General features: G+C 40.3%; 2 protein-coding genes across 10 annotated transcripts in view; one reads left to right on the top strand and one right to left on the bottom strand.

Annotated features, from left to right (window-relative positions):
- Positions 1-1132: 1132 nt before the first annotated feature.
- mfap3l (microfibril associated protein 3 like) lies at positions 1133-9856 on the top strand. Of its 2 annotated transcripts, none has more exons than XM_038270324.1 (3): positions 1133-1291; positions 3376-3791; positions 8144-9856. In XM_038270324.1, exons 2-3 carry the CDS (start codon positions 3515-3517, stop codon positions 9019-9021), a joined length of 1155 nt encoding a protein of 384 aa, XP_038126252.1. In that variant the 5' UTR covers positions 1133-1291; positions 3376-3514; the 3' UTR covers positions 9022-9856. The 2 variants fall into 2 exon arrangements, with proteins under 2 accessions (XP_038126252.1, XP_038126253.1); XM_038270325.1 differs by having other exon boundaries at positions 1283-1422.
- A 3489-nt stretch (positions 9857-13345) lies between these two features.
- The window catches only part of clcn3 (chloride channel 3), a 41644-nt gene continuing 33518 nt past the window's right edge, over positions 13346-21471 (bottom strand). For 4 of the 8 annotated variants that reach the window (XM_038270295.1, XM_038270291.1, XM_038270293.1 and 1 more), the window contains 3 exons: positions 21198-21414; positions 20256-20331; positions 13346-15275 (listed from right to left, as the gene is read on the bottom strand). In XM_038270295.1, coding sequence (XP_038126223.1) covers positions 15078-15275; positions 20256-20331; positions 21198-21414 — 491 coding nt within the window. In that variant the 3' untranslated portion in view covers positions 13346-15077. Of the gene's footprint in view, positions 15276-18240; positions 18289-20255; positions 20332-21197; positions 21415-21471 lie in introns of all 8 variants that reach the window. The other 4 variants (XM_038270297.1, XM_038270299.1, XM_038270298.1 and 1 more) reach the window with 3 other exon arrangements.

Here is a 21471-nt window from a genome sequence, read left to right on the forward strand (position 1 = left end):
TTATGTATTACTATGTATTAAAAGCCACCCTGAAGTGAACATATGTCTTGAGTTTTGAGCCAAAAAGAGTGATTATGCCTAAGTGTCCTCTTGAGAACCAAAACATTTTCAAGTACGCTTTTGGGAGCCATAATTCAAGTTCACTCTCAGGGGCAAAAACGCATGTCAAAGTGGCCTCTCTGGAGCCAAAACATAATATGGTGCCCCCTTGGTTGCAAAAGGCATTTTAAAGTTCACTCTCAGGGGCCAAAATACATATTAAAGTCCACTCCCAGGGGCCAAAATGCATGTTAAAGTTCACTCTCAGGGGCCAAAATACATATTAAAGTCCACTCCCAGGGGCCAAAATGCATGTTAAAGTTCACTCTCAGGGGCCAAAATGCTTTTTAAAGTGCCTTATCTGGAGCCAAAACATATCATGCCCCCCTTGGGTGCAAAAAAAGGCATGTTAAAGCTAACTCTCAGGGGCCAAAATGCATGTTAAAGTTCGCTTTCAGGGGCCAAAATGCATGTTAAAGTGGCCCCTCTGGAGCCAAAACATATTATCATGCCCCTTTGGGTGCAAAAAATGCATGTTAAAGTTCACTCTCAGGGGCCAAAATGCATGTTCAAGTGGCCTCTCTCGAGCCAAAACATATTATTATGCCCTTTTGGGTGCAAAAAATGCATGTTAAAGTCCACTCTCAGGGGCCAAAATGCATGTTAAAGTTCGCTCTCAGGGTCCAAAACGCATGTCAAAGTGGCCTCTCTGGAGCCAAAACATATCATCATGCCCCCTTGGGTGCAAAAAAATGCATGTTAAAGTTCCCTCTCCGGGGCCAAAATGCATGTTAAAGTTCCCTCTCCGGGGCCAAAATGTATGTTAAAGTTCACTCTCCGGGGCCAATACTCATCTCAACGTGCCCTCTTCTTTGGAGCCACAACGCTAGTAATTAAAACCTAGGCTAGGGCCCCTTTAAAGCCATAATTGCCTGCTAAAACACATTCTGTGCCCTCATAGCATCCAAAACTCGGTCCTGGACAGGTGTATGTGCCCATTTTTCTTTATGCCCCTGAAACCTAGAGGTAAATTTAATCTGTATTTTTATGGTATATCAAGTTACATTAGAGAGGGAGTTGATAGTTCCCAGTAGCAGCCCCCTTCCTCCCTCCTCCCCCTCGCTCGGTGCAGTTGCTGGTTCCAGATCAGCAGGCAGCGGAAGGAGGAGGATGGAGAACCCAGAGAACAAATAAGTCTTCTCCAATCCTCCACCAGCAGGTTCTCAAGCATACATGGCTCACGGAAAATGATGTAAGTATCCAAACGAAGGGTTTCTCATCGGGGAGGTGCGGAACTTGTGGCTGTTTTCGGGTGGTTAACCGGGGCTGCATTCGATGCTGAGCTGGCCGCTTGCTGTGGACCGTTCGCTGCCCGTAGAGGAGGTAACGCTACGATGCTATGCTAATAATTACACCCCAGTTCAGACAGGCACCGACACATTCAGGTTTATAAATAAAAAAATAAAAAAACACACTGCGCCTTTTAGGTGAGTATGGGAGCTGCTTCTGCCATCTGCTCGCTGTGACACACAGGCTGCCATGATATATAACCGCTAGCCAACACATAGCCGCTTCCCACGCCCTGATGCCGCTATGTTTAGCAAAGGTGACGCTAGTTTATAAAATGTATCTTAGATTGAACAAAAAAAACACATATTTTGTTTCCTGACCTAATTTTTATTAAGTGTATTCTGACTGGCTAAACCTAGCAACAAATGTGTGTCAGCGTAGCCATCCGGTAAATAGACGGAGCCCATACTGCTCCGTTATGTGGCTCCGTCTGTCTTATTAATAAGCGAGCAAAATATCAAAGCTAGTACAGAAAGACGACATTTACGAAAATAAAAATTGAAAACAGTTGCTTGCAGTGTTTAACATAAACGAATGTAACTATAATTTAATACTTTGAGTTTTTATTTTATCGTTCGTTTCGTAATGCTGCCGATTTTTAGCCTAAATCCGGTTTATTCCGGTTCATCGTTTTTGCTATATAGCTTTACCATAGCTAACATGTTTAGTTAAAGCAGGCTGGTAAAACTGGTCTACGGCAGGGCCAGGAAATGGCAAACCTCAACCTGTTGTGTAATCTAAACAGCAAGGACAACATATGTATAGGTAGAGGTGACCCTGCCACCACTTATCTCCACCTATTGATTAGCTTTTAGCTCATTTATTAACATTTTTAAATGCTTATAAAAAGATGACAGCTCTTTCCTGTTTTCAAAATGTCTTCCTGCTCTTATGTGTTCCTCTAAGTATACATTTTAGAGCTACCATTACAAAGATAGTTGGAAATATTCTGATATCTAGAGCTTTAAGTAAAGTATTTGTCATCATTGTAGCTGTTCTTAAATTAAAAAGTAAATCTCATTTAATGATGTATGGTTCTCTACTGCTGCTATTGATTTGGTAAAATTGTGTAAAATGAATTTAAATGGATGAATGTTTTACTGCACTGATAAAAAGCTCTGAAATTTAAAAAAAAATCTGATATTTTGACTAATTTATTGAGTGGAAGGAAGCGATTCAGTAAAGTAGTGTTTGTTTTGACTAAAATCACTCCTGCCTTTCCTGCTGTAAATGTTTTTACAGCCATCTGTTGCCAATATGACAGCTAAGACTTCTCCCACAAAGTTTTTTTATGGTTTATGAGTGCAGAGAGAGGGATCTTTGACCATCCTCCCATCTAGATTGTCCAAATAAGGATTTTTATCTTGCTCAGCGATAATAAACATTTTTGTTGAGAATCCATTATGTTCTGCATTCTATCAACATTTCTAAGACCTGTTTAAAAGAGAAACAAAGAACAGCAAGAGAGATTTGCCCTATACTTAAAACTTGGAAAGATATACTTAATCATCTATTCATTCTTTTCTCTGAAACTGGCCAAATTGTTTGTTGTGGAAAAGCTCCCTTTAGTCCCTTTTCACCAAAGGGCACTTCATATGTTTACATTGTTCGTGGCAGGATTGATGAGCCTTTTTGTCCTCATTGTAAACAGCTGTGCAGAGAGCAACTGTTGGAGAAAAATATTTAACCCAGAAGAAAACAAGATCATATGGATTACTAATTAAACGTGCCAGAGATGCTCTTATCTTAAAAATCGGGCTTAATTTGCATTTATTTTAAAGGAATTTTATGGCTTCCTGATCAGTTCAAACTCAGGTTTTTATTCTTGTTTTTTTTTCTAATTTTTTCTCACTAATGTTGGGTTTCAAAAAAACTTGCCACTGCAATAAAATATTATTTATGTTAAAGGATTTTTACCCTTTTTACTAATACGTATTTGTACTGGTTTATATCCTTCGTTTAACAGATGTTCATTATTTTTTGCAGTGAGATGCTTCACCTCACAGGGCTGAATACCAGACTGCCTTCCTCTATCAAGAGATAGCCAGCCTGCAGGATGGAGCCCCAGGTGGAATGACACGCCATCTTTCCCCTTCGGGTTTCACACCAACGTTTAACAAAGAAAATGTTCTGGAACGGTGGATACATTTTTCTAGCCCTGGCGTCTCTTATCGCTTCTTGTTCTGCCGGGGTGTCGTCGTTGGACACGGATGGAAACCGCACAGAAAATACTAACGTGACAGAAGGCATCGGCTTCCTCCCAGTGGTGTTCACCAAAGTGAGCCAGATCATCGCCAGAGAGCGGACCTGTGTGGTGATTGATTGCAACGTCACCGGAGACCCATTCCCCACCGTCGATTGGTTCAACTCCCATGGGGAGCGCCTGGACACGCAGGCGAGCGGTGAGGAAGACTCCTAGCTACTTCAACCCTGCTCGTTGGTTATAACTTACTGAGACCCAACCCAGTTAATGCCAAAATAAGAGGAAGTGTTCAGGAGTTCTCAGCTGAAACCACATGGTTTCACATCTTGAAATGGTGCAGCTAAGAGCTTCAGATCCTTGTTGACAGTTTGAAATTCATGCAAATCCTTTAAAAGTCTGGAATCTGGTTTTTAGCTTTATGGTAGGAATGTTTTAGGCGATATTTATAATGTAAATTGTTCTGATATCAAGGAAATGAATATCAAAAATATATCAGCTTCCATCTACTGATAGAAACACTTTGCTTCTATCTGCTATTTCCTCTCCTTCCTATTCTTGATAGTTTAAGTGATATCATTTCTAAAGCCTTTTCTAACGTTCCAAACTCCAAACCCAGCAATAAAACGATGTATTTGAGCTGATATTGTATCAATATCAGTGTGAATCAATAATCTGTATAGCATCAGAAATGGAAAAAGTTGTCTACGAATAGTTTTTGGATTGGATAGAGGGAAAATAAAACATTTTTATTTTTAGACTTTGTTTTGTTAGTTCAGGGTAGGGTTGTCACCGGACCAACATTGTGGTATCGGTACCAACATGTATTTCCATTCCTGTATGTACTTTTCATTACTTTTTTTCAAATAAAAAGTAAAAAATTATAATTACTGACTTTTAATTAAAAATATCTTAGAACGACAACAGGTCAGTCAGTAAATAAATACAGATGAGCTTTTTTTTATGCCCGCAATGTTAAAATACTGCTCTCTCGCTCCAAGCAGAGATTTATATTAATGGAAGACAATTATATTAGAATCCTGCAAGATTCGCGGCAGCTTTGCACGTGTTGCAGCAGCGCTGCAATTTCCCATTATTTTAAATATAACAGTACCTCGGTACCAAATTAGTACCGGTATACTGAGCGAACCTAGTTCCAGGAAAAACGTTGCTCAATTAAATACCTTTTTCTGCGATTTAATGTAACAGATACAAACTGGCTATATGCAGGACCTTAAAATTCGTCATCTGTTCCAGTCATTATGCTGAGCTAAAACTTGACATGCTTAAATATTAAGGACAAGCAAACATACACAAGGCATTTAATAATAAACCTCTGTGTTTTCTTTGACATATAAGAGAGAATAAGACTTCAGGCAGATAACAGGAAGGCTGTGTTGAATCTGGAAACATTGGAGCTTTTCAGAAGTCCTTGTAAAAGCAAATGTTTTAGTTATGTTAGTGTTACTAGCCACACTGATTGCTATTATAAGATGCTAAACTGTATGATGATTAGCCTTTATCAGCAAAACCCCGTCTTTAGCGACTGCTCTTTTTCTTCTGCTCATCTGCTTGTTTTATAAAAGATTAAATATTGATCAAGAAAGGAAAAAAATAGAGACATTTTAGAAAATGTCTACATATATTTAAAGTTTCTTTTAGCATTTAGGTCTCACTAAATAAAGTAGGGTGACATATTATATAGACAGGGATCTAATAGTATAGCATAGAAAAAGAAAAGGAGGTATTTATTTCTGCCTAAACACAACAAAAGACAGTCAGAGGTTTGAAAAAACAAATAATCTGGTCAAAGGGATTCATATAAAGTGAGGATTATGTCACAGTTTCTGCATCTTTTGATACATTTAGACCTTTTTGGAGCTTCAGTGAACAGGAAGTCTTACAATACAAGGAACAAACTTGTTTTCTTGACTCCTCTTTGTAGAGCTGAGACTCGCTGTGGAAAGGAGAAAGATTTTATGTGGTGCCTCTGCGCCAACCTGTTATAACGTGCACAAAGGAGGAGTCATTATTCATGTTATTGTGACCCAAAAACCCAGAACTGCAGCTGCACAATTCAGAGCCCAATCCCCATGGGTTACACAATAAGTAAAAATGCTGTAAACATCACAATGTTTATTTTTTAAGGAACACTGCTTCTAAAATCCTGCTTTTATTCCCTGACCTTGTTATTTTCTCAGTAAACCTTGCTGATAGCATTAGGCAGCACATTATTATGGTCATGTGGGGCGACAGAGGAGATAAAATTAGAAAAGCGGCCTTGAAAAGCGGATGGGCGGGATGGAGTTAGCTTGCATTTCCTACTCATTTAGGAGTAGGAAATGCTGACGATACAAAGTCTGGTGAAATCATTGGTTGCAGTGGAGCAGAACGTATCAGACGGGTTGATGGAACTCCTCTGATATCTGTTCCCACTCAGCTAGATTCTGAGCGAGGAGAATTTGATCCAGAAAGGAACAAAATGCTGCAACCACCGAACAGGAATGCTATGAGACGGAGAACTTAATGTCCCGGGCTGTTTGGTTGTCACTTTAACATCTAACAGAGAGGGGGGCATCGATCCTGTTCTCTACCCCCTCCAGTGGAAAAAAAACGCCATATCTGGAGCCGTTCCAGTGATCTGCTCACAGGCAACATTCTGATTATCAGTGAAAATAAGCATCTCATTGACTGGATGAGCAGCAATTGAGAACAAAACAAACAATCAGGCTGCGCCCTGTAGGCTGGATATGTTTGAGACTCTGTAAATACTTGTTTAAACTGCTGCAGCTGCCTGCTTGTCCCCACATGTTGCTCCACATGTGATTAGCTACAGGTTTTCTCTACAAATGAACGGGAAAACAGTCTTTTTTTATGTGGTATGGCTTTTTGTTTCCCTTATCAAGCTCAAATCTGTAAACTGTGGTTTGCTTTATGTCAGCCTTTATCAATATAATCCAGTGTAGGGCTGCAACTAAGGATTATTTTGCAAATTGATTAATCTGTCTATTTATTTTTTTAGATTATTCGAATAATAATCAGATAGCCAAAGGTTCCTTAAAGATTTTTTACAAAATAAAACCAAGTGAAACTAAAACATTTCCACTTCAGGAGTATTGGATAGAAAACATTTTTTTTATCCTAAATGTAAAATGTTTACACATATTGCTGCTCTAAGTGAGTCGCTCTATTAGCTAAAGGCGTGTTTTAGAGTCTCTATACTCCAGTTACCAATTAATCGATTACTAAATTAGTTGATAATTATTTCAATAATCAATTAATCTCAATAATCTGATTGTTTCAGCCCTAATCCAATGCGACAAGTTGCTTTAAGTAGCTCGGCTGGGCATTTATCTAATAGACCAGAAACTTTAAGTCCTCTTTTCTTAAAGCTACGGTGCGTCAGTGACGGCGTCTAATGGTCAGACTGCAGCGTCATGAACAGCTTCCCCCACTGCTTGTCCCCCTCCACCAACATGAAGGCCATCTTAGTTCAAACCTGCTTCCACAACGTCTGCATCACCTATCTTATCAATAATAACAAAGTTTGTTTATGTAGATCATTTTATGAATAACATTTTATTAATCTGTTTAGGATATAGATTTTATATCGGCCTAACTGCTGCTGTCACATTAGAGCAAAATGACTTTACATTCACTAGTTTGTCTGCTCTGAGATGCCGTAGCGCTGCTCGGGCTCCATAATTGTGAGACCTGCACCTATGCAATTATAAATAACAATTTCTAAGGCAACACAAACATAGAGATTGAGACTTTCAGTTCATAGATGATGATAAATAACTTAAATAAATAAAATGACTTAATAGGGGTGTCCCTATGCAACTTTTTCAATATCAATACGGCAGCTTGTAGAAATGTCCGATACCGATATTGACCCAAGATGATATTGCCACGACTCATACCAGCCTTTTCTACTTATTTTATACCGTAGGATATTACAGGGTTTCTGCAGGTCATTAAAAGTCATTAAATAATTGTTTAAATTAAGGCCTTAATTGGCATTAAAATTCATTAAATGTGATTATCGTGGCATTTAAAATGCTTTAATAATAATAAAAAAAGTTTATAAAATAATTTTGTCAGATATATCATATGAGATATAACTGCTTCCGGTTGATCGTAAAGCTGTATGTTCGGAAAAGAAGCTCGAGGTGGATAAAAAAAAGCTAGAGAATGGTGGAAATTGCACATTTCAAAAAATGTGAAAACGAGGAATTCGGAACATGGCTGCAACCTGTCGACGGTAAAGATGATGAAGGAATGTGCCGTGTTTTTTATATATAAATGAGAGTCATGGGTACTTAAATCTATTTCTAATAGCATTAAAAAGTTCCTCATTCCTGTATAAACCCTGTATTGGAAAACCCTTGATCAAGTAACATTACTAAAACAGGAAACCAAAGTCAACAAAAGGTATGAAAACAACTAATAATTGAAAAATGAACCAACCATTTTTCCCTGCTGCCGTCTTGAGTGAAAAATGTTCTTTTTCTGCTCTGCCTCGTCGTCATGGTGCTGTGTGTGTGTCTGCAGGGGGGAAGTGGTGGCTGCTGGACAACGGCGTCCTCAACATCACCAGCATCAAATTTTCCGACAGAGGCAAATACACCTGCATGGCCACCAACATCCACGGCACCTCCAACGCCACAGTGACGCTGCGGGTGGTCCTAACCAACGACGACATGGGCGTGTACTACATGGTGGTGTGTCTGGTCACCTTCACCATCATCATGATCCTGAACGTCACGCGCCTCTGCATGATGAGCAGCCACCTGAAGAAGACGGAGAAAGCCATCAACGAGTTCTTCCGCACGGAGGGCGCTGAGAAGCTGCAGAAGGCTTTCGAGATCGCCAAGAGGATCCCCATCATCACCTCGGCCAAGACGCTGGAGCTGGCCAAGGTGACCCAGTTCAAGACCATGGAGTTCGCTCGCTACATCGAGGAGCTGGCCCGCAGCATCCCGCTGCCGCCGCTCATCATGAACTGCCGCACCTTCATGGAGGAGATCCTGGAGGTGGTCGGGGTGGAGGAGATGAGGCACACCTTCGTCAGGCACGCTCCCGAATGGCGGCGCGACGCGCACGGCTGGATACCCTCCATCGGGATGCGGGACGTCTTCACTCTGCTGCAGCTGAGGGAGAGAGAGTGCAGCGAGTCCCCCGCCGCCGATTCGGACAGCTCCTCCCTTCACGAGCAGCCTCACCACATCGCCATCCAGGCGTCCGTGCACCCCCCCCTGGACGACGACGCTCTCCAGCAGCCCTCCCCATCTCCCTCCCCTCCGACCTCCCCCATCCTGCTGACCCCAGCGCCCCTGAAGGAGCTGCTGGAGGCTCCAGTGGATGAGCAGAGTGTCAGCAGCAGCAGCAGCAGCCCTCCCTGTCAGGTGTTCTATGAAAGCCATGTGTGAGTGAACCAGGAGCAGCGCTCCGACACGCCGCTATGCATCTCTACCTAAAGACTAAAAGCTCCATCACACACCCAACCAAACAATCATCTTTTTATTGGCTGTTATCTCTTAGGTTCCTTTGACATTTCATGAAGGCGCAAGAATCAGAGGCTTTTTAGACACTTTTCACTTTGGATTTTCATGCTTGAATGTACACAAGAGGTAGTAATAAATATGTAATAAGCAGAGAATTGTATCAGACGATGTTATTTAAGGGGAAGCGAAGAGGATTTCTCCAGCTTTTAGTTTCTTAGATTCTTCAGGTTTTTGCATTTTGCCTCATTCACTCGAGGATTCTCAGCCGCTCTGCGTAACCACAGCTGATTGTACACGCTTCTGCAAACAAACATGGAGGATCTGTGATCATACAGTCCTACTTAGAGACACACCCTGTGCAGCTTGTTTCTTTAGGATATTTTATTTCTAGATTATTAGAATGTTCCTTCATGTGCTGTGGTTCAAATTCTCCTTAGGCAGGTTGTTTTTCTTTCCTTCTCATTCAGTGTTTTTGTTTTATAATCCAACTCAGTGATCTTAGCTCTGTCATTCGTCTGCAGAGGCTTTGCTGTAAACTTGCATGTTGACGTGGACAGTTAGCTATAAGACAATGGACATTAGTTCCTGGACGTAAAGGAGCTGTAGTGTTTTTTTCCGTCGCTTGCCTGAAGCTCCAGTCTCTCGCTAAGACTAGCTGTTGTGCTTTTGCTGGTGCTCTTCAGGTCTCTGTTACTTTTTTTTCCTTTTCTGTTGTAATATCAAATAAAACTGCTGTGCTCTGCGATAAACAAAAGAACAAAATTTGGAGTCTCTTTTATTTTTTTATTTGATCAGTTTCACTTTTAGAGTTATGTTTGAGGAAAAGGTTCCGTTTATATAAAAGATCAAGCTGCTGTTATATGCATTAGCTACATGTTAATGGCAAAGGTGTCAAGTAACAAAAGTACAAGTACTTCGTACTGTACTTAAGTACACTTTTTAGGTATCTATACTTTACTCCATTACTTATTTTTCGTCCTACCTCTGACTTCTACTTATTCTATTAATTTCTATTCCTTACATTTTTAAAACAAACGTTCCACGTCTAGTGAAATCTAGTGTAATTGGATGAGTCATAAAACGCAAACATTCATTGGTTAGATAAAGGAAATCATCAGAAGCAAACAGGTGTTCTTCAAACTGCAAACATGAATTGTCTATGCGATGCTACAATGTTGGATTCAGAAAAAGATGTTGAAATGTCTGAAAGCTCAGAAACAGGTGAGAGCGTATCGGGAGATGGAGACCAACAAGACCTCCCTCATCCTTGGCCCTATCTCAAAGAATTGTTAGAAATAGTCCAAAAATTTAGCTTTCAATTCATATAGTGACATCTGGCTGTAAATTTTAAGGTTACTTTATACTTTAAGTAGTTTTTGGAGCACATACTTTTTCACTTTTACTTGAGTAAAGAGACGGTGTTTTTAAACTGCAGGATCTATACTTCTATTTAAGTAACAAATGTGTGGACTTTTCACACCACTGGTTATTGGTATTTATAGGTGGAGAAAGGCAACAGACTTCACACTGCAGCAATCTAGAAAAAGTGAGAATAATTTTATTTTATTTTTTTATCATCCAGTGATTGTAGGTTTAAACCTTATACAATGTTAAAATAATGTTGCATCTTGACATTTAAGGCATTATGTAACTTTATAGTTCCCAGGAAATAAAAGCATACTCTGCAAAAACAATCTAGAAATGGGTAGATTTCTTAAGTCTATTTACCCGTAATTTGAGTCGGTAAATAAGAGGATTTGACAATGGAATGAGTATTTTTACTCTAAAGATAAATAGATAGATAGCTAGGCACAAAGCTTTACTGGGGCACTGGCCCCCATACCACATATGCCCCTCCTTCCATACACAAATACAGACAAGCACACTGCCCCACCCTGATAAATTCCTACCAAAATTACCAGTTGAGATATTAATGAGTGTAAGAGCATATTTGTTTTAACAAACATGAACGTTTTCAACATTGCAGCTATAAAAAATAAGACATTACCAACTTTAAAAATAAAAAGTTTCCTTATACACATTCTGAAGTAATCATTAATTCCTAGAGTTTTAGTTCAGGGGAAAGTTTAACTCAACCTGAACTAAGTTTTTCTTTTATTTTTTGAGCATTAAAGTGTACCTCCTATTTTTCATTTTTGCAAAGCGGTCAATCACTAGACTGTGACTCAGCTTAGAAAGTTCTTCCTTTTCAACTGATAAAATAGCAAGATGATGGAGCCTGTCTTGTCCCATTGTGCACCTCAGCCAAGTGTGGATCCTTCTCAGCACACTGAATGACCTTTCACAACTACAGCTGTAGTCTGGGATTGTGAGGGAGATCTGGATGACCTGTGTTAGTCTTGGGAACATGATGTTATCAAGCAAGTTGAAAACACACTGCATATCCTTGATGACAAGGCTTATAAAAATTATAAAAAGCTTTCAAACCATTTTGAATTAAATGAACGTTTTTTTTACTCTAAATTTGTCCTGGGGATGGTGGGACAACTTCACTTGTCTAGGACCATCATGCTTTCCCCCTAAGTCACAAATGTCCCCTTCTTGTTTGTGGAAGCTGGTTGTTGCTCCCTCATCACCTTCATGGTCCTGTCTCTCTCCTGTCTCTCTTGTCCTTCACCTGTCTCTTGCCCGTCAGTCTCGCCTCCTCCTCCCTTTCCTACTCCAGCACCTTCATTCTCATTCTCTACAGCGAACATTAAAAAACGTAAATTTATAATTATGTAAATATCTATCATATTGCTTATAACGTTCCTAATGTAACTGGTTAGCTTAAATCACTAATTCATCACGGGACCTTACCTCCCTCTCTCATCTTGTTTTACTGCTTCCCTGTCTCTGCTTCGTGTGAGGAATTTCCTGATATCCAGTAATTTTCAGTTAGTAGCCTATAAATCATGTGGTTTCACTGGGAAAATAATAAAATTGACAGGTAAGAAACGTTACCAGAACTAAAAATGCGTCGCCGCCGCACAGTGTCCCATCAACTCAGCTGAGAGCAGCGCGTTAATTTACCTGCAGTTCATGCAGTGACATGCGCTGACGTGGGGGCGCTAATACATCCTCAATTTGGATGTACGCATTTGAGTAGAAATATACGTCTCCTCCCATTATCTAAATTGATGCATTAAAAAAATGTATCACTGTTGCAAATATTCATGAGATTTATACTGGGGCACAGCTCATTTCTACTGGGGCACGTGCCCCAGTAAATGGGGTCTGGTGACGCCGATGGGTGGAGTATAGAGCAGGTCAAGTGGATCTCCCCCGGGATGTTAGTTAGTGATGTCTGTCTGCATCCCATCTCCATGGTAACCATCTGCTACTTTAAGTAGCAGTTGTAAGTTATAGCTCAGTGGTAGATTGAGGATATGTAGATGTTTTTAAATCCTGCAGACTATTAAGTGCGACTTACCCTGATATAAAACCATAAAATAAACCCCTCTGACAAGAAATCTGGAAAAATGCCACCAATGTGTTGAGCGTAACACCCTGAGGGGGCGGGTTTAGTCCAGGGATGAGCTGTGCTCAGCATGTAGACACTAGGTTAGCTTAGTTGTGTTAAAACACAGTGAGCAGAGGGATGCTAGTGGCGTTCACCAAAGATTCATCTTTTGAGCTGGAAGACCCTCCTGTCCTAATCCGCACTAAAAGGATATCTGTTTAGTGTAGGATGGTTTAATCTAGACGTAAGAGCTTTTACTGATGAAAAAAAAAAAATATATATATATATTTAAATGGAAAAAAACCCAACCAAAGTAGACATTTAATATCGATTTAAGAAACTTTTGTAGAATTAAACTTTTGAGTTGGGGCCTACAGAATGAAGCGGCAGCGCAGCTTTTAAAAACATCTGAACCTCTTCACATTTTGTCAGGTAAAAACAAACTTCCACTCATGTTGCCGGAATGTTGAACCATGCTTCATTTTCCTTTCATCTCAAACTTATGCATATTTTTTTTTTTGTTTTGTCACACATACAAAATCTTTAATGTACGATCCCAACAGAATCGTACATTAAAGACTTCATATCAAAAACTGAGAGGAGCTTCAGGAACAGGAATCCTTCAAGGTAGAGTATATAAGGTCTGATACAAAATATGTCAAAGTATTTCAGCCTTCTGCATTTATTATATATATATATATTTTTAAATCTCTTTTTGAAGAAATCTTGAGTGAAGGTCATAGACGATTTAGTTTAAGTGGGACCAAACACACAGAGACTCGTGTGTGCAACTTCAATAGTTTCTCCTTTTAATTTAAAACATTATTTTTCTTTACATAGTCTCTGTTCTTAATGTACAATCAAACAACGTAATCATACATAAAATTTTTCAGGATAATAATCACAATTGTATTGACACTACTCATAAATTATAAAATAAAGGAGAAAAACATCGGGTTCGGTATGAAATACGACGTTAGGCAACAACACAGGTTGATAGAGATGATGCTCTGCTCCCTGCTGAGCCACAGCTCACACACACACACACACACACACCAATCACTCTACAGGTAATGTCCAATCGCTCGTCCACTTCCTCATCTAACCCGCCTCCTCTTCTAATTTCCAACTGAAATGTGAGACGTCTGAGGAAAGACGTGGCGAACAGAGAAGCACAAAGGACGTGCGTTCAGATTTAGCAGAGCTGAATTAAAAGCAGCCTTCAGTTAGATCCTGTTTTCAGTCATTCAGCCTCGTCTGGCTCCGATTTCTTTTAAGTTCCACTAATAAGACCAGCAGCAGACTTTAGAGAATTTACTTTTCTTCTTAAATTAGCTTCTTGTTGCCTCACTGACAATTGGGTTAATTATTTATTACATAACACAAGCTAGAGATCGGTTTAGTGATTAAGAGAGTGATCCTTTATTTCATTAATGCAAAAACTCACTCAAAAGGATCAATTTCAAGTTTCTGTTAACTTTTATTATTTTGCTTTGGATATTAACATGTTATTTTAGAGAAGTACTGATCACTTTCCTCTCTGTTATCTATTAGCTGTAAGCCATAATAGTCCAAACTGCGTGTTATTCCAATTTATTGAAATGCTTTTTGTATTTTGAAGTTTCTGACCCGTTTTATTGAAAGGAAAAAAATCTACCAATCAATGCTGCCCACCTTTACGCTTCAAGCAGTGATTGGTTATTTTCAGATCAGGTTTTTTAAATGTTCCTTCTTAGACAAAAGAGGTGACTTCATAAATCTGTAGTGTGGATTTAAACTCACAGCTTTTCATTTTTAACTTCTAAACACACGCTTCACCTGCCTTATTATAAATGGACTAAATTTGCACTCAAACGATTAGCTCAAATAAAAAATGAAATAATCTTTTCATTCTTAATGTTTGTTCTTGAAATATTGTACTAATTAACTCCATCTGAGCCCCTCCCTCTGTTTTTTACTCATTGCACACAGGGAGACCAGAGTGAAGATGAGGTGCAGTTCCCGTCAGAGCCTGGCTGGAATGTGGGGGCGCTGCAGACACACTCACTCATACTTCACAGGTAAACAAAGTGGTTTTTCTTGAAGGACGGATGGTTTGTTCCATGGAGGGGAGGGGGAGCACAGGAGCCTGGAGGTCCCATCATCGCATCCCTCGTCTGCGCTTCATCCTGACCCCAGTCTGATGATGACCACGCCCTCCGCGGCGTGAGCTTTAACAGGACAGCAGGGCAGGCACAACAAGAGTGCAAACAGGTGTACGTTACTGGGTTTCTGGAGCGTGTGTGTTAGGAGTCAGCATGCATGTCTGAGGTGTCTGTGAGTGCAAAACTGTTTTGTTTAAAAAACAAACAACAAATGCCTTCAATAGTAACGTTTTTTTCAGAGTCCTCAGCAGCCAAACGACAATATCAGCGTCCTCATCGTCGTTCTTCGCCCACAGCCAGTCTTTCAGAGGCTCGGGGCCTGCAGAGTTAAACGCCAAATGAAAAAGAAACTAAACAGAAACAGGGTCCGGATGTCAGAGATCGGTGCCCTTCAGGAGGCACACCTCCTCATCTTCCTCCTCCTGCTCCCCCTCCTCATTACATCCTCCTCCTCCCCCCCAGCCGTCTTGGAAGGAGCGGATCAGTTGAACATGATGGACTCTGGATCTTGGTTTGCCATTTGAGCCATGTGACGAAGGATATCTTTTTTTGTGACGATACCAAGAAGCCGCCTGCAGGGGGAGACAGAGGGAAGGAAGAGAAAGTGATTAATAAGGAGGTGAGGTTATTTAGGGTGTGCGTCTAGAAAGAGAGAAAGCATCGTGCTTTTGTTGGCCTACAGAGAAGCAGGATTGCAGTTTGACTTACTGTTAAAATCAGTACCAACAAAAAGAACGAATCCTGGAGGAGATAGAAGGGAGGAAGGAGGGAGGGAGGGTGACTATAGCAGGAAGGAGGGGGTGAGAGCTTCAGACAGAGGTGTCCGCTCAGACACAGCCTCTTACAGCGACACTTTGCTGCAAAACTGATTTATAACTTTCAGGTTTAAAGTTAGCAAATGTTTAGAGAGTTCTGGGATTTAAGGGTGAAGAGGAGTGTCTGAAGTGGCGTTAAACCAGAGCGGTGAGAAGCAGCTGCCTGCTAGAGAGCTGAAGCACCCCGGAGGACAGGTTCCATCTAGAAGGGAAGTAAAGCCGGCTGGTAGGAGGCCAGAGGTGAAAATATGAGATCAGGTCTCGAGTTAGAAGAGATGACGGTCGGTTTGATAACTGGATAAACACCTGAGCCAATCAGACCCACTGTTGCTGGTATGATCATTTTTTATTGTTGTTTTCCAATCAGGCAGAGAGGCTGCAGGTCTCAGCAACAGATCAGAATGTACCAGGTGGGGTGAAGGGGGTGATCACAGTGTTCCCTCTAACACCAGCAGCATCCAGCCAGGAGTGAAACTATACCCATGTGCAGATTAGACGTTAAAAAGCTCTGCACTCAACAAAGCAACCGAGTTTTTGGGTTGGACCATCCGGCACAAGGAATCTTTCCACCAACATCGAAATCCGCCAGAATAATTCCTCTTGTGAAAACTAAAAGTAATGGTTTTTCAGCAGTTACTAGTAGACCAATCAGCATCCTTTCAGTTTTTAAAGTATTGGAAAAGTAGTTTCTGCACAGATGTTAAATTATTTGAATGCTAGTGAATTAAATGCATGGATATTAGGAAAAATCACTCAACTAGTTCTGCATTGGCAAAGATTACTGACCGGTGGCTAACCAACACTACAACAAAATGATCGTGGGTTCACTTTGTTCCAAATTTTAGCGCTGACTTTGACTAGATCCTGATTTGTTACTAAAGAAATGATCTGCATACAGATTGACCTGCAGGGGAGTTTCTCTTCCTCTAAATATCTACAGCAATGTGTGCCACAGGGCATTTGCCTGAGGCCGTTCCTTTTCTCTGCTTTTATAAATGAGAGGCCTTATGTCTTTTAAAGATGCAGTACAACTCTATGCAGATGACTCTACGGTTTATTATGCAACATGTAATATGTAAATGTAGAAATCAGGCTGGTAATAAAGCTTCATATTGTGATAAAGGGGTTGGAAATTGAGTAAGTGAAAGAGGTAAAGCACCTCAGAGTAATAGTTTATGAACATGGGAGAAACACGTCAGTTCGATTGTAAAGGAAATTGGTCAAAATGTCTTGTATTAAGAGCTGTTCCTCAATTCTGACCCCTGCTTCCAGTCTTGGTGGTTCAGTCTTTGGTATTATCCAATCCAAATTACTGTTCTGTCATTTGGTCAGGTGCAGTTAAAAAACACTTGTCTAAACTTCAGACTACACAGCATAAAGCTGCACTGGGTTTTACATTTGACTAACGGCCCAGGACTCTAACTTAGTGGAACAAACTGCCCCCTGCAGTTACGGAAGCATCTGGAAAATTGTCTTTTAAGAAACTGTTAAGGATGTTTTACTTTCTAAAAATCATAGCTCACACTTATCAAATATCTGTTCTTGTTTTATTTTTTTTCTCATTGTATTTCTTACAATTTTAGACATGCAAATGTACTGTAGTTGTTTTATGTAAAAGGTTTGTAAAAGGGGAGGAAGAGTGGTTGTTAGGCTTATGACAGCTAAATGGAGTCCAAATAATAAACAAACAATTCAAAGTATTCACAAAGCAAAATCAAACTGGTTTCTTGTTCATCAAGGTTCTTCAACTGGGGAGGAAATGAGAAATCGGCTGGTGACTAGAACTGGACCCCTTTCAGCTCAATGGGCCAAAATTGTGGACTGGCTGACAGAAACTAGATGATCAGTTAATGCACTGATGAAAGCAAGGACGCAATGACACCCTGTTACCGAAGACTGTTAGCTACTTGAAAAGCTAAGCTATTGTAACGATTTTTAGGTCATGTTAAAAAATGTCAGCGTAAATGAGAGAGCAAGAATTTTAGAAGGTAACAGGAAGGCTAACAACAGTACAGCAAAGGGACTTTTTTCATACTTAAAGCTTTCAAACTGTCATAAAAAATGCTGCATTTGGAAATCCTAGCGTTGAAGGCATAATCTACGGCTTTGTTATTTATAAAGTTAATTGCTAATAAAAGATGCTAACAGCTTAAATGTGAACTGAAATTATTTTAAGTTTTTTAAATAGTAAAACTACTGTTTTAGATTGAATGCTGTTAGAGTTCCTAATGTAAATAATAGAAAAATCATTCTAAATACTGTATTTTTCCCAGTATTATATTTCTTAAAAAGAAAGTCCAAACACATAAACAAGAGATATTGGCAGATTAGCATTAGCCATTAAATGATAGTTTTTTGTGTCTCTAACCTCAATTGTCTGAATTTAAGTGAATTCCTTAAGAAACAAAAGATCGAGCCGCTGTGTTTTAGCTGTAGGGTTTAGCCTTCCTAAGGCGGGACTCTGCTGGCTGATGGAAACATTGGCAGGTTAAACATGGGAGCGGATTTATCCCATGTTGTCACAACACACGGAATAGCTAAGCTACAGCTACTGGTACCACTCATCACATCGACACTCCACACGCACAACTACAAGCTAAAAGAAATGGCTGTGAACTTCTAAAGGAGGTTCCCCTCTCTTCTGAGATTGTTAACCTTTCACTAAACTCATTCTAAATTAAAACAACAGAGGTCCGCTATCCAAGGGCGGCTAACTACTCGCCAAGTCGTTGTTTAGGCCCACGGATCAGACGCCGTCACTCTGGGGAGCCAGTGGGGCGGGGACGGAGTCAACACCATAAATGATAAAAAGAAAAACAAACAAAAAAGAAGAAAAAAGCAGCCGTTAATGGAGAGAGAAACCTGCGGGTGAGTGAGCTTGAAAATGAAATGATCTAATGCTGCGATGAGAAGATGAGAAACAAAACAGGTATCATGACTGCAAACATGCAGAGGAGGGTCGTCCATGACGGGTCCGACTCCTTCTGAAAGGCACAAAATGATTTCTGTGGTTCAGCCCAAAAATATTCCAACCCAGAGAGTTTCATTCTAAGGTGAACGCTTGGTTGGCTGATGGCTTTATTCTTGCTGCAACAAGTAAAAAAGCATATATATATATATATATATATATATATATATGCAATTTATTTTAAGCATATACATCAAATACATGTTAAATTCACCAAGAAAAACCCTTAACTTCTTGTTTTTGTTCTGCCAAACAAAAACTCACTTTAGAATGAGAATAATTTTGGGCTCAGTGAGTGAATGTGAAAATGCAAAGCGATAATGGTGGCACTGAGCTGCTAGTGTGAAGCGGCTAAGAGAGCGCTGAGCAGAACTACAGCTGGAACAGAGGCAGGTTAATGGGATGAGCTGCACTATGGACCCTGAGGAGCCCCTTTCAGACATGTAGACCTCTGTGGTTCAGCCTTGGCTGAGGGACACTATGAAAGATAAATGTTAAAGCTGTAGAAACACATTTAGATCTTCAACAGATAAAGGATCGGTATTACACAGAAATATGGCCCTATGATACAGGAAGACATCATGCTAGCGTTAGCACTTAGCAAACTGTTCCAAACAGAAAACTTCTTGGTAACCTTGGACACTCCCTGCAAATGTTTTAAAACTCCCAAAGCCAGATCTAAATTAATTATATATATATTCATTCTGCAGATTAGGGCCACTCAAAAAAAAAAAAAAAAAGTTAACTGATTTTTAAATTTTATTTCAGTTTAACATGGGGAAAAAATGTCAGAATTCTGACTTTAATCTCAGAATTCTGACTTTTTTTCTTAGAATTCTGACTTTAATCTCAGAATTTTGAATCTTAATGTAGATGGGCACCATGAAGGAAGAGATGTGGGAGCACTCAGCTTCACTGACAAAGATGTGAGTTGTTTGGGAGGGCCAGTGACACATTGGTGGAAAATGATGGAATTAGGCAACTTTTTACGTGCCCAAGGGGTCCCCTCATTAATGGAGGAGCAGAAGGTCATTAAAACAAGAGAGCTAATCTCTAAAACAGACATGGCTATGGCTTGATGCTAACATGTTTGTTAGCTGTCAGAATTCTGAGAAAAAAGTCAGAATTCTGAGAAAAAAGTCAGAAAAAAAAGTCAGAATTCTGAGATTAAAGTCAGAATTCTGAGAAAAAAAGTCAGAATTCTGACTTTTTTCCCATAATAAACAGAAATAAAATTTAAAAATCAATTAACTTTTTTTTTTAAGTGGCCCTAATCCTCTTCCATATTATATTGTGCTTAAGCCTCTACATTTTGTTTTCTGTAATGTAAATTATACAGACTTTATAGGTTGTAGCTGAAATACCTAATGTATGTTCCAGCACATTTACAGAGGTTATTAGGGGCATGTCTGAAAGGCGCTCCTGTGTGATGAAGGTGACAGTTCCCACTCAGGTCCACCATTACAGGACCCACAAAACTCACGCAAAGACTTTTGCTAATATGGCTCAGAAACTCCAAAGGCTACAAGCAATGAAGATGGAAGTAAGAGACCGTCTATCTGAAGATGCTTCTTCATGAGTTCAAAATCCACAACAAACCAACCCACCAACAACAGAGTGAGTGAAGTAAGAGGGAAAAAGAGAGGAGATGCTAAGTCGGGAACTGTCAGCAGTTTTCCACAGCACTTTTCATGCATCCCTTCTAAGAATCGTGGTCTAATAGACAGGAGTGACAGTGTGGTGGGGAGTAAAGGGGCGGGGCTAGTCACCAGGGGCTCCGTGTGTTGCTTGAGCTCCTCCAGATGCTCTAATATATTCTTCTTTGTGATGATGCCCAACACATTCCTGAAACACACACCTGTTACTCGGTACACTGCCCAAGAACAACAACAAAGGAGTAAACAGAGAAATAACAAAGGGTAACATAAAAAAAGAGCAGTCTGAGGTTAAAACCAATGTCAGCTAAAAATAACACAACTGAATAAAAACAAAAAAACAGACAAGGGAGATTTAAATGAAAGCTATATGTAATCATGAAGTATGATAAAAAAAAAATATGATGAACTGAAGTAATATTTGATATTTTTCTGATTGTCAGTAAAACTTAAAATAAGACCAAAAATCAGCAGATTTTGGTCTTTTTTCTAAGTTTTATTGAAAAAAAAAGTTAAATTGATCAATTTATGATTAAAAACCAAACGAAACAAGAAAATGAACATAAAATAAATACTGCTGCTCTTGCTCCTCTCCTGTGGTTATCACAGCTAATAGAAAGAGCTCATCTGATAAATTCACTATAATCTAGCGCTGCATCATCCTGCAACTTCTCCTTCCCACCAGCAGAGGGCGCTTTGTAAAACAACCTCCTTGAAATGCGCACAATGAAAACCATCATGCTGGATGTTTGGACTCCACGTGTTAAAAGAACAGCTGGGGACGTCTCAATGACTGTTATCCCAAAATGGCACCTGTTGTGTGGTTAGTTTTTAGTCAGCAGCTTGTTGGGGGGGGGGGGGGGGGGGGGGGGGGGGGGGGGGGGGGGACTGTTCAGTGAGGGGATTAAAGGGGCTGCAGTTCGGCCGAGTCATGCAGAATCTGAGAGGCCATGCAGCAACGGGCAGTGAGTACATGAGCTATGGGGCAAAGTGTTGACTCCTGACAGGGAGGGCTGCCCCCCTGTTGTTGGACAAATGGCCAGCTGTGTTACTTACCCGTTGTGAGTGACCAGACACTGTCGCAGCCCCAGCTTTCTGAAAATGTCCACTACGATCTCCATGGGGGTGTGGTCCGTGACCGTGAAGGGGCTCATGTCCAGGATGGAGCGCAGTTTGAGGGGCCGGGGGCTGTCGGCCGGCAGGGTGGGTGCGTGCTGGGTGAAGTACACCCTGGAGTTCAACATGATGCCCTCCTGCCTGCGGCGAGCATTTTCTGTTGAAAGAGAAGCATGTTTAGAGCGCAAAGGAATTCATTAGTCTGTTTTTAGGT

This window comes from Cyprinodon tularosa, unplaced genomic scaffold (assembly GCF_016077235.1).
Source record: "Cyprinodon tularosa strain WSP-4 unplaced genomic scaffold, ASM1607723v1 ctg76, whole genome shotgun sequence".
NCBI classification, from domain to species: Eukaryota; Metazoa; Chordata; class Actinopteri; order Cyprinodontiformes; family Cyprinodontidae; genus Cyprinodon; species Cyprinodon tularosa.

What these genes read in the sequence shown, in the direction of transcription:
- mfap3l (XM_038270324.1), top strand. Translation starts at nt 3,515, where the DNA reads ATGTTCTGGAACGGTGGATACATTTTTCTAGCCCTGGCGTCTCTTATC. An exon ending in CCTGGACACGCAGGCGAGCG is followed by an intron (nt 3,792 to 8,143) that starts GTGAGGAAGACT and finishes GTGTGTCTGCAG; the next exon opens with GGGGGAAGTGGTGGCTGCTG.